General features: G+C 36.1%; 1 protein-coding gene across 1 annotated transcript; it reads right to left on the bottom strand.

Moving 5' to 3' along the window:
- Nucleotides 1-4,602: 4,602 nt before the first annotated feature.
- LOC136228880 (systemin receptor SR160) lies at nt 4,603-8,658 on the bottom strand. The gene has a single exon (XM_066017369.1). The coding sequence runs from the start codon at nt 8,465-8,467 to the stop codon at nt 4,892-4,894; it is 3,576 nt and encodes a 1,191-aa protein (XP_065873441.1). The 5' UTR covers nt 8,468-8,658; the 3' UTR covers nt 4,603-4,891.
- Between the last annotated feature and the right edge of the window lie 3,409 nt (nt 8,659-12,067).

The raw sequence follows: 12,067 nt of genomic DNA, 5'->3' as shown, positions 1-12,067 counted from the left end.
TCCGCTATTTCAGCCAATCCTTCTTCTTGAACTTCTTCAAGTTCATTCACGCCTTCTACTTGTGTTTCTAGAAGAAAACTCTTTCTCTAGAAATACAGTGTGTTTGGATACTATTACTTTTTGATCATCCGAATGATAGAAGTAATATCCTACTGTTTCTTTCGGACTTCCAATGAAAAAGTATTTATCAGATTTAGAGTCTAACTTAATCTGATGCTATGCATTTAACATATGTTGAACATCCCTAAATTCTCATGAAAGAGAAACTGAGTTTCTATTCTAATGAACAATTCAAATTCAAATGGAATAGAACTGGCGGATTTTGTGGATACTCGGTTCAAGGTAAATAAGGTGGTTTCCAAGGCGTAGCTCTAGAACATCTTTGGAAAAGAGGTTGTGTTCATCATGGATCATACTATATCTATTAGTCATAACTTTCAAATGAGAAATTATAATTTTGATTGATAAAAAGATTACATACAACTTAGTGAGCGAATTGAGGTTTATATACCCATTAAATCCTAGGAAAGAAAGTAAAATAAAACTCTTTAAAATAAACTACCATAACATAAGTTAGTAGGGCTAAAAAGGACAAAGTACATAACCATGGCAAACTATTAAATAAATTGATGGCAAGAATTATAATAAAGGAATGATATTGTTGTAAATACTAGGCAGCCGGAAAAGAAGTGTTCATGCTGGTTTTGAGAGTCCACACGGCGTATCAGAATAGCCACACGTTGTGTGAGTTTCATTTTCCAGAAACTGAAAGTTGGCATTGTGAATTTGAGAGCTCACACGAGTGTCAGAATAGCCACATCTCGTGTGAGTTTGATTTTCAGAAACAGAAAGTTTCTATTTGGTTGAGTTTGAAGCTTGATACTCGGTGTGCTAGAAAACATGTCGATGCTTGAGTGTACAAGAATTCCATCTCCCATTTCAACTTCTAACTTCCCTCAGTTCTTATCCACATTGACATCGTCTTGCACTCTTCACCGACATCAAATGGAATATCTCGACGAAGCTTGTCGAACTACCACTCAACAATCCCTTGAATACTCTTCCAAGCTCCTACGTTATGTTGAGCGGACCAATCCTGAACCTTCTTATCCTCCAGTTCACTAACTCAAAAACTAGCCAAAACCTTCTTGCGCTTATAAACGACCTCGAATGGAATGTCACGACGACACTTATCTACCCATTTCGTGGCAATACCATGAACACTATTAGAAACTCTTACATTGCTTTGAGTTGAATATCCTCATACTTCTTTATCTCCCACTCACTAACTGAGATATTATTCACAACTTGTAGCAGACATCAAATGGGATATCTTGGTGAAACTTATCAACCCACTTCGCAGTGATCCCATAAACACTCTTTTAAGCCCCTACATTTCTTTGAGTTGACCATCCCCACACTTCTCTTTCCTTCTCTTCACTAACTTGAATAATATGCTTCAAATTTTGGATTGCTCTTCTCTTATTTATGTCCCATCGGATGCCATCCACACTTTCACCACACCATGAAATCCAGTTTCCTCATTCACCAAATGTCATAAGAAGACCACACTCTCCACCATAAGGTTGCATTTTATAGCATCTGCATAGAGTTTATGCTCTCTTAACAAAGAAAATTTAATTCCCAACACATTCATTTTAATAAAGTACACAAGAACAAGTTTAGATTTTAACGAGTGGGAGACTTGATTCATCAGTGTGATGAATGTGTTAGGAGTCTCAGGCATTCCTAAAGGCGTCACAAGGTACCCTCCATTCTTCTCTCTAGAGTTCACTTTATCACTTTCAAATTTCTCTTCTGCTTCTCAACTCCATTCTTCTATTTGGAGCTCGTTTTATCACGAGGAAGGCTACATAAAATATCCTCGGGATCCAAGTCAATGTGATGCAGTATCTTTCTCAAAGGTGGAAGCTCTTGAGGCTTCTATTGTAAGGTAACATCCTTCACATTTTCGACATTGGCTTAACTTCCATTGGATTAGTTCCCCCCCCCCCCCCCCCCATCATAGGAATTTGTTGATTCTCTATACATCCATTCAAAATCAACTCCTGAGTTGGAAAAGCACTCAAGGTGGCCTTTTTTTTCTTCTCAGTAGAGGATCCCTTCAATGATGTATTTGATGTCGTCTTTAAACATAATGTAGGTGTTTCTTCTTCTCGCGTGTACGATATCATAGTCAAATTGCCATGGCCTTAATATGAACAAGTGTAAAGCATCCATTTTTACTACATCGCACAAAACTTCAACTTGATAAGCCTTAATAGCGAAAGGAACTTTACATCGGTGAGTAATTTGAAGCTTCTCCACATTGTTGATCCAATCAATTTGGCAAGGTCCAGGGTGTGGCTCGGGAACCAAACCATACTTACTCAAGGAAGCTTGGCTAATGCTATTCTATTGGCTTTCTTCATCGACTATCACCTCACATTTCTTCCTAAGAATCAAGCATCGAGTTTTAAATAATTGATATCGTGGGTCATGCTCTTAGTGACTAGACATTAGCATCCTCGTCATCAAATGAACAAGACACTCATCCCTGAAAGTAGCACTCTCAAGCGGGTCACATATCATCATCTTTATAAGTAACCGTATAATGGTTCCACTCGACATTCCCAAACTCATCCTCGTCATATTCAAATTCATCATCACTATCTAGCTCATTCTCGGAATCGTTCTTCTCTTTATCAATCTCTTCTCGGACTCATCCTCTTCCTCCTCATTCTCCTTTTCAAATTCGTTCTTCTCGTCCTCAACCCAATCTCACTTCCCATGATCTATCTCTTCAAGCTCGTCACCATCCTCATTCGACAATAACACATTAGCCATAAGGCATTCCACATTTCCAAAAAATAGAGCAACCCGTAAGCACTTTTTATACTTTACTCAAAAAAAAAATAAGTTACAAGATCATGCGTAGTTTTTTAGAAAATACTATAAGTGGAGTGGAAAGAATGATCGTACTTTTTATACTTTTTCTCTGCAACTTTCCAAGAGCATTTTTTACTAAAAGCTATAAATAGAAACATTAAACATCTTTTGCAAAGTCAACTAATCCAACAATTAAATCAGCATTCAAAAATCAACGATAGATCTCTCCGAACTTCAACTTTATTTGAGTCGATCTAGTTTTTCTTAACATTAATTTGACATTAAGTTAAACTTTCCTTAAACACACTAAATCTATATTCCTTCATTTAATTGATATGAATGTCAAGGTAGGATAAATTCTTAAGTTTGTTATTTTCTTTCTTTTAACATTCACAATCATTTAATTTGGAAGTTAAAGCTGTGTTTTGTATTTTCCAACAATTATTGAATTTATAAATTTACACATTTTGATATAAAAAATTTGGTAGGCTTGCAAATTTCTTTTATTTTGAGAAAGGCATAAACAATAAACAATATGATTGTTAATTTTTTTTACATGTGTGAATGTTTTATCGTGAGACGTGTATTATTAATTATTAATAGTACTACAGATAGTAATAAAATAAGCAATTTTCTGAAATTAGGCATCAGCCGTTGAAGTGCGGTTGATTTAATTTTCCAACGAAATAAATGGATGTTAGTAAAATTAGGAATCATAAAAAAAATTATCCTCCACAATAATAATAATAATATTAGTAGCATAATTTATTATGTTCTGAAGAAGAAATAACCAAAACGGTACACACTTTCAGGAAAATTTATCATGTGCATGGTCAAGAGCACGTGCAATGCACACTATCCATGAAAAAGAGACAAAACGCAATTGATTAAATTTTCGAAAAGCAAATTATAGTTTTTTTTTAACAATCTAGCAATTTTATATGTACTACACTATTTACAATTATGAGATTGAGACTTGAATACATACAGCAATATAAAGAAGATGGACCAACCCTTTCATCTCAATTATATTTTTATTTTTTTAACATAAGAGTGAGGCTTTTCATCCTATCTTTTAATGGTCCTATCTATTCTATATCATCTAACTACAATCATTTTGGCATTGAGTATGGCTCTCACTATTAAAATATTAACCAAATTATAAGGTTAGGAAAAGCCAATCTATGAAAATATTAAGAAAACTATAAGATTAGGAGAAGTAAACATAAATAAATTTTGGAATACTCTTGAATCAATTAAATATCAATCAAAAAGTACACCAGTCATGATGATTCATTAAAGTACACCAGTGTCGTTATTTTGATTCGTTGAATGACACACGCTTGATTATACATTATTTTGATTGGTCAGATAGATGACGCGGCATTCTTAAATTATGTTGGTATAAGTAGATGAAATAAAGAATAAAGTACCGGCTTTTCAAATTATTAGAGAGAGCATTTGATCAATCTTAGACAGTGTTTAATCAATCTTGAACTGACTAAATAAGAGTGTTTAATCATCGTTAAACCGATTAATCGGTTTCTAATAAAAAGGGTGAAATGATACTGAAATGGGACAAAAGAGAATGAATGAGTAACTGTAGCAGAGAGGAAAGGGCCAAAAGAAAGAAGGCTTCACTTGGTCAGTGTCTGTTACAGCTGCAAAAACCAAACTTAAAAGAAGTTGTATTTCTGAATCCAAATGCTGAGATTGAAATTGAAAAAACTTGCATATTTACAACATTCTTGACTTGACAACCTTTTTGTTTATGTGTAAAATAACAAAGAGTTTTACAGGAGATACAGGATGATGAATACATACATTGAATTGGGTAGATTATGAGATACAAAGACAAGTTTTTTCTTTTTCTTCTGTTCTTTTCTTTCTAATGGCTCAAAGAAGAGGGAAAATTTTGTGGCAATGGCTGAATCTGAATCAATGAATTCAGAATCCCACCATAACCACCTTTCTTCTTTCTTCCAAAGAATGAATTTTCCACCTACTGCTTTTCAGGGTCTTCTTTTATTGTCATCTCTACCATTTGAACTGCACTAAACCCTCCATCCTCCGTGGCTATTGTGGATTGTGAATCAAGCCCTGACCCTGCTTGTATTTCTTTAAACATTGCCATCACCTGAATCATCGTCGGTCGTCTCCATGCCCGATCATCCAAGCATGCACATGCCACCTCTAAGTGCCGTAGAAGCTCTATCTTCAGACCCGCGTCTTCTTTCACCAGCGCCTGATCGAATACATCTGTTATCTTCAACTTGGCATGCTGCTTTACCCACCCCACAAGGTTGTTGTCTCCAAAATCAGCTGAATCCGTCGGCCTCTTTCCCGTTAACAACTCCAGCAATACCACACCATAGCTATAAACATCACCTTTGGTTGAACATCTAAAGCTCTGGTAATATTCAGGAGGAACATACCCTGGTGTACCTGCTAATGTGCTAACACTCAAATGTGTATCTGCTGCATTCATTAGCCTTGCCATTCCGAAATCTGATACTCTCGCCTCCAAGTTCTCATCAAGCAACACATTGCTTGATTTCATGTCCCTATGAATGATATGTGGTATGCAATTATGATGAAGAAAAGCTAATCCCCTAGCAGCACCAATCGCAATCTTTCTCCTCGCAGACCAATTCAACTTGATCCCCGATTTCTTAGGGTCATGAAGAACATCTTCTAAGCTTCCATACTTCATGTACTCATACACCAACAGCCTCTCTTCTCCAACCTTGCAATACCCGAGAAGAGGAACAAGGTTTCGGTGCTTGATTTTCCCAATGGTTTCCATTTCTGCGGTGAATTCTCTATCCCCTTGTCCGCTGATATGTATCAATTTCTTTATGGCTACGACGCTTCCATCTTTCAGTTCAGCCTTGTATACATCACCGAAACCTCCAGACCCTATAAGGCTGTCATTGTGAAACCCATTTGTTGCTTCAAGAAGATCAGCAAAGGTCAGCTTCCGCAGTGGCTTCTCGAATGTGGTAAGGTGGGTGCTCAACTGTTCCCGTGTACCCGTTATCTTCCAGCCAGTGTTTGCAGTCCCGGAGTGCGAATTGTCAATGTAGACATCAAGGACTGAGTCTTTCTTCTTCCTTCTCTTTTTGGTTTCGACAAAAACTATAACGAAAGCAAAGATGCAGAAAAGTGAGAACAACAATCCCATTGCCACACTCCCTACTAGAGATGCTTGTCTCCTATGAGATTTCTGATGCTGAGAATTTGCACTCGTGCCTGATGCCGCCCCACACTTGGGAAGGGGAATCCCACAGAGGCCGGAATTGTTGGCGAAACTGGAAGCTTGGAATGTTTCAAACTGACCCATATCAGGAATAGTTCCAGTGAGCTTATTGTTGGACATGTCAATCTCTGTAAGCAACGACAAGCGAGTCATGACCTGTGGAATCACCCCTTCCAGCTTATTGCTAGCAAGGTTAAGTATATTAAGACCTTCCAAGTTTCCAAACTCTTGTGGAATGATTCCAGAAATATAATTATGACCCAAATTCAATACATAGAGATAAGTCATTGTCCCAATCTCCTTGGGTATGCTGCCAGACAATAAATTGTAGGAAAGATCAAGAAAGATCATCGAACCATTGTAGTTGAATGTGGGTTGAGTAAGACCTTTGTACACTTGAGTGAAGTTGCAGGGGTGTCTCGCTGAGATTCTACCCAATTGTCCTTGTCTAATTCCAGCATACTCCAGCAAATTCCCTTCTCCGTGACACTGCTCACTCTTCAAATTCTTCAGATAAGCATACTTCTTCCCGGTAATGAAATTGACAGCAATGGTACCGGATTGTTTGAATAGCTGAGGGGGGATTGTACCATTCAAGAAATTGGTATTAAGATCCAACCAAATCAAGCTCCGACAATCACCAAGCTCAGGAGGAATTCCTCCATAGAATGAGTTGTTGCTGAGCTTAAGAATGGCGAGAGTGGAAAGCTTCCCAATGGATGCTGGGATCTGACCAGTCAACCTATTGTTAGACAAGGAGATCCAATTAAGCTGAGTGCAATTGCTTATGCTATAAGGTATAACTCCAGTCAATTCATTGAAGTCAAGAATCAAAGTCTCGAGTGTTCTTATATTGGTTATCTCCTGTGGGATATCTCCAGTTAGTTGATTGAACCAGAGTTTCAAATCACGAAGATTAGAGAGAGAACCTAAGCTGGAAGGAATGGTGCCTGTGAGATAGTTGAAGCTGAGATGAAGTGAAGTAAGCTGAGAACAGTTGCTTAGAGTAGGAGGAATAGAGCCAGTAAACAAATTGTCCTGAAGGAGAAGTTGCTTCAAGTTGTTACTTGGATCTTGACATAAACCACTAGGGATTGGACCAGATAAATTATTGGCACTCAGATCTAAAGACTCCAAAGTTGTATGCTTTGACAATGAATCAGGCAAACCACCAATGAAATTATTGTATGAGAAATCCAGAATCTTCAAGCTACTCATTTTCAACAGAGTATCAATTGGTAATTTCCCAGTGAACCTGTTGACAGATACATCTAAAGATACCAATGAAGTGCAAGTAGCAAAACTAGTAGGGACTGAACCAGAAAGATTATTGGAAGAAAGATCAAGCTCAATAAGACCTGGACAAGCATCTAGCAGATGCAGAGGAATCTGCCCTTCAAATTGGTTCTCACCAAGGTATAGAAACTGCAATTTCCCGGTGGGAACCGCCGGAACTGCACCGGAGAACTGGTTGCTGCTCACATTAATGAAAATGAGACTTCCACAACCGCCAATTGCACGACTCAGATCACCATTAAATTTATTGGAAGATAAATCAAGATGCTCCAAAGCCAAACAATCACCAAATGAAGGGATGGGAATAGAGAAATTATTGGAAGATAAATCGAGAAACTGTAGATTGTTGCAGCTAGAAACCACAGCCATATCTCCACTAATTTTATTTCCTTTCATAGACAAGTACACCAACTCATTGCAGGAACCGGATAGAATAAAAGGAACCACGTTTGAGCCAGATATCTTATTGAAAGAAACATCAAGAGACTTGAAACTTAGCTTTAAACCACTGGATTTCTCCTCCCTCACAGAAAAATCAAGTGAGTTCGCAGAGAGATTCAAGGATTTGAGCGATGGACAAGAACCCAAATTAGCAATATCAGAGACAGGACCCGATAGAAGATTATGAGATAGATCTAAGGTAGTCAAAAGTGAACTACACTTAGATCCAGGAGGAAAAGAAATCATACCAGAAATGTTAGTTGATTTCAAAGAAAGGGACTCGAGCTTATCAAGAGACAAAAGGAAAGCAGCGACAGTGTGGAAATCAGTGGTTAAAGTGATAGAAGAAAGGTCTAGAGAAGAAACTCTGTTAGTTTCTTGGCATTTAACTCCAGTGAAGAAACATGGGTTGAGATTGGGAAGCCAATCTTGAAGTACAGTCGTGTTGATTAGAGCATTTTTGAAGCTTATAAGATTCTGGATATCTCTGTTTGGCTTTGCTGAGCTAAGTTGAGAAGCTTCTAGTTGTAGTTGTAGAGAGAGAAACAGTATGAAGAGAGAGATAAACAAGTGGGTTTTCATTTTCTCTTTAATGGGTATTTAGGAAAAGAAGAAACCCTTTGTTGATTAGAGTTGGAGAGCAGCCATTGGAGGAGGAAGAAGAAGAAGAGCTCAAAGCTCTGGTTTTTTTAGAGAGAGAAAGACTGTCTTTTATTTATTTCAATTATAGAGAGAGAGGGGAGGAGGAGGAAGAAGAAGAGAAAGAAGAGTCAAAAGACGGAGGATGGAATGAGAGAAGGGTATTTATCAAGTGGGCACAGCTGTTGCTCACATGCCATGTGCCTCTCCCCTTCTTCTTGCATTATTTTAACATTTCTCTCTCATTTGTTTAACATTGTTTTCTGTCTCTAATCTAAACTGAAACTCTTAATTTAATCACCTCTTGTCTCTCTTAAGCATGGTGTTTAAGGCTACGTGAATTATTCTACTATTAAACTAATCTTTAGGGTTTCATTTTCAAGTTTGAGGACCAAGTTCATGGAGTTAAATGCCAAAAAGCAAGTTAAATCGATAAAAAATGTATTTTACGTATCTTAGAATATTATTATATAAGTAAAAAGTAAATTAAAAAAAACGTTATCAGTTGCTTAATTATAAAATTTATTTTCTTTAATATTATAACTACATACTCCGATCTTGGTCGTTTTACTTTTTTTAAGATGAGTGCAATAATTTTTCGGCATTTAACTTACTTTTTTGCAATCGAGTGATCAATTAATTACATTTTATGCAAGTTCTGGAAGGCTAACTGAATATTTTATGCAAGTTGAGAAGGCTATCGGGACACTTTGAAAGTTCAGGAATCAATCAAATTTTTTGAACAAGTTCATGGATAAATAATATATTAATCCTATATTTAAACTCTCAACTGAAGTTGCAATTTTAACTTTCATTTACTTTTTATAAACTCTCAAATAAAATTGATTTTTAATTTTCATATACATTCTATAAACTTAAAACGGCATCCAACTAATTAAACATAAAATATAATATTTTAGGATGTTCGCTATGGTTACTTTGTTTTTTACAAAGTACCGTTACTTGGTGTGGTTTTCACTATTGGATGATAAAGCATAAAATTAATCCAATGATGAAAACCACACCAAATAACGGTACTTTATAAAAAACAAAGTAACTATAGCGAACACTCTTTATTACATACACATCTTTAGAAGCTATCCTGATTGTAAATAATAACTCTATTACATATAATATAACATGACAGTTATATGATCATCACATGTATGTCACATGAAAATTGCAAATAAAAATATTTTTTTATATCACATAATAATTTCAAGTAATTGAATAAAACAAATATAATTTTTATTTTTAATTTTGTTCGTTTGAAAAATCAATTATTTTAAAAACATGTCTATTATGTTACTACTGAAATGTATTTTTCTACGTGAAATTACTGGAATTATTTTATGCAAAACATGAAAGTGAAATAAAACTAAGTTTTGTGACTTTTTTGAAAGTAACTAAAAAGTGAAGTGATTAAAAATGTAAATGAGGCGAAAAAAATAAAAATAAAAACAGTCTGTTTGTCTCTCTTGCTTTTTGCTGAATCGTACGTGTGATGAAGGATTGAACCATCACTATCAATTAATGGACTATTAATCAAATAATTAATTAAATTAATCTAAGTGGATATTTGGCATTTATGTGCATAATAACCCATGGAGGGTCTCCTTTTTGGCATTGGGAAAGTTGAATACTACTCCTATATTATTAGGGTAAAAAGTTTAGGGAAAAAGGACCCCCATCCCCACCCCCACCCCATGTGTTCTCTTCCTCTTAATTTGTGCAAATTTTATAATATCTCTCTTATTTTCCATTTCATTTATATTCAAGGGTCCTACCATAACATTAATAATTATACTCATAATTATTTATTTTATCTTTCAATGCAACTACACTTTTCATCACACGTGTGCTTCCAAATATTTCCTTCTATTACTAGTATTCATTTAAAGTGCTAACCATGAATTTCTCTTTAAAATGATTTTATACATCATTTAGCTAGTTTCTTTCCAATTAATATCTATTACATTAATTTTTAATAACTTTTTTCCCAAACCAACTCAAAAAGTTGCTTATTTCAATATTGATTCTCACTCTGGAACGTAGGTTTGGTGGACTGAATCTCACGAATCTAATTCACGTGAGAATGAATCAATATACTATTAGAAATCGATTAATGTATGTCGTCTCTTCTATAATATCCAAAAAAGTAGAGCATATAATTTATTACGAATAAATATAACATCCGAAAAATAATAGTTAAATAATTAATTAAGATTATAATTAATTCTGGTGGCATATTAAATTGGACGTTAATTAAAATAGTTATTAGAAATAAATGTAATAGTTAATATATAAATAATTTTTGTGTAACATCTAAATTGGGTAATAAATATAATAAGAAGTAATTATTACATATATCGGTTATCTAGAATTTAATTAAATTAATTAATAGAAATTATTGATGTTATATTTCAATGTTATTCTTCATCTAATCAGAAGCAACCTCTACGTCAGCCGCCAGATACTTCCCCTCCTCTTATTAGAGGATGCATTCGCCTTCTCAAGAGCCGTTTGGGCCTTTCACTGTTTCCTACGCTCTGCAATTAGAGAATCTGCATTAGCCGCCTCTCTGTCAAGATGGAAAAGCATTAGATATACAGAAAAGGAAAATAAACATACCTTCATAGAATTCTTTGTAAGAATGGTAATGGAGTTTTCCCTCGCGGATCTCCACTAGGGGGACACCCTCCTTTCTGAACTCCAACACTTGGTCATATTGTCGAAAATTTGGCTTGATGGACCTCATCAGCAGCACATCATTTTCTTTTGCAGAATTCAGGATGGAACCTATGTTCGCCCGTTCCTTAGGGTTATAATTCCAAGACATTAGAAACCCTAAGGAGACTCCCTCTACCACCTTGATAAAGAATTATTTGCTTTCCCAATTGTGGACATTCAACATCTTGTCAAAAGGTGAGCCTTTCAACTTTTGGAGGGTCAGGTGATCCCCCACCTCACATTTGGTTAGCGTATGTAGGGAATGAAAGACCCACAGACTTTAATACTATACAGAGATTCACTGCTAGGTACGAATCGCAGATAAGATCAAGCCACCCATTAGGATGAAGCTGGCAGATGGGAATTCTGAAGAAATCTAGAACTTGCATATGACCTCGGGGACTGGGAATTTAAATCCCCTTTCTATGTGACTTTGGTATATAGTGAAGCACCCATTTGGGGGCTGAGCAGGGCGGTGATAAGGCCCTAGGACTATACATTCAGCGCCTGCAACCAAGGGTACAGGTTCTCTAGGGCTACGATCGCCCCCAAAGTCCATTTTTGACTCGGTGACCTCCATTTTAGGAGCTTTTGCTCCCTTATTTTTCTTTTTGGGGCTGAAGAACTGGCTTCTTCCCCCTCCCTAAACAGGGGATTAGGTGACTCCAACGTAACAACCGGAGTCATGATAGGAGGAGGCACATGAGTATTTTGAGGTACTCTTTGGGCTTCCTCAAAACCCATAGTCCTCCCAGATGAAGCAGAACCTAGACTCATAATCGAAGAAATGAAGATGAAGTAAAAAGACGTTGT

The sequence above is a fragment of the Euphorbia lathyris genome, chromosome 5, assembly GCF_963576675.1.
Source record: "Euphorbia lathyris chromosome 5, ddEupLath1.1, whole genome shotgun sequence".
NCBI classification, from domain to species: Eukaryota; Viridiplantae; Streptophyta; class Magnoliopsida; order Malpighiales; family Euphorbiaceae; genus Euphorbia; species Euphorbia lathyris.
Note: the sequence above shows the minus strand (reverse complement) of the source record. Positions and strands in the feature narration are given on the sequence as shown.

Excerpts from the sequence above, each read along its gene's own strand:
- LOC136228880 (XM_066017369.1), bottom strand. The coding sequence starts at position 8,467 with ATGAAAACCCACTTGTTTATCTCTCTCTTCATACTGTTTCTCTCTCTA.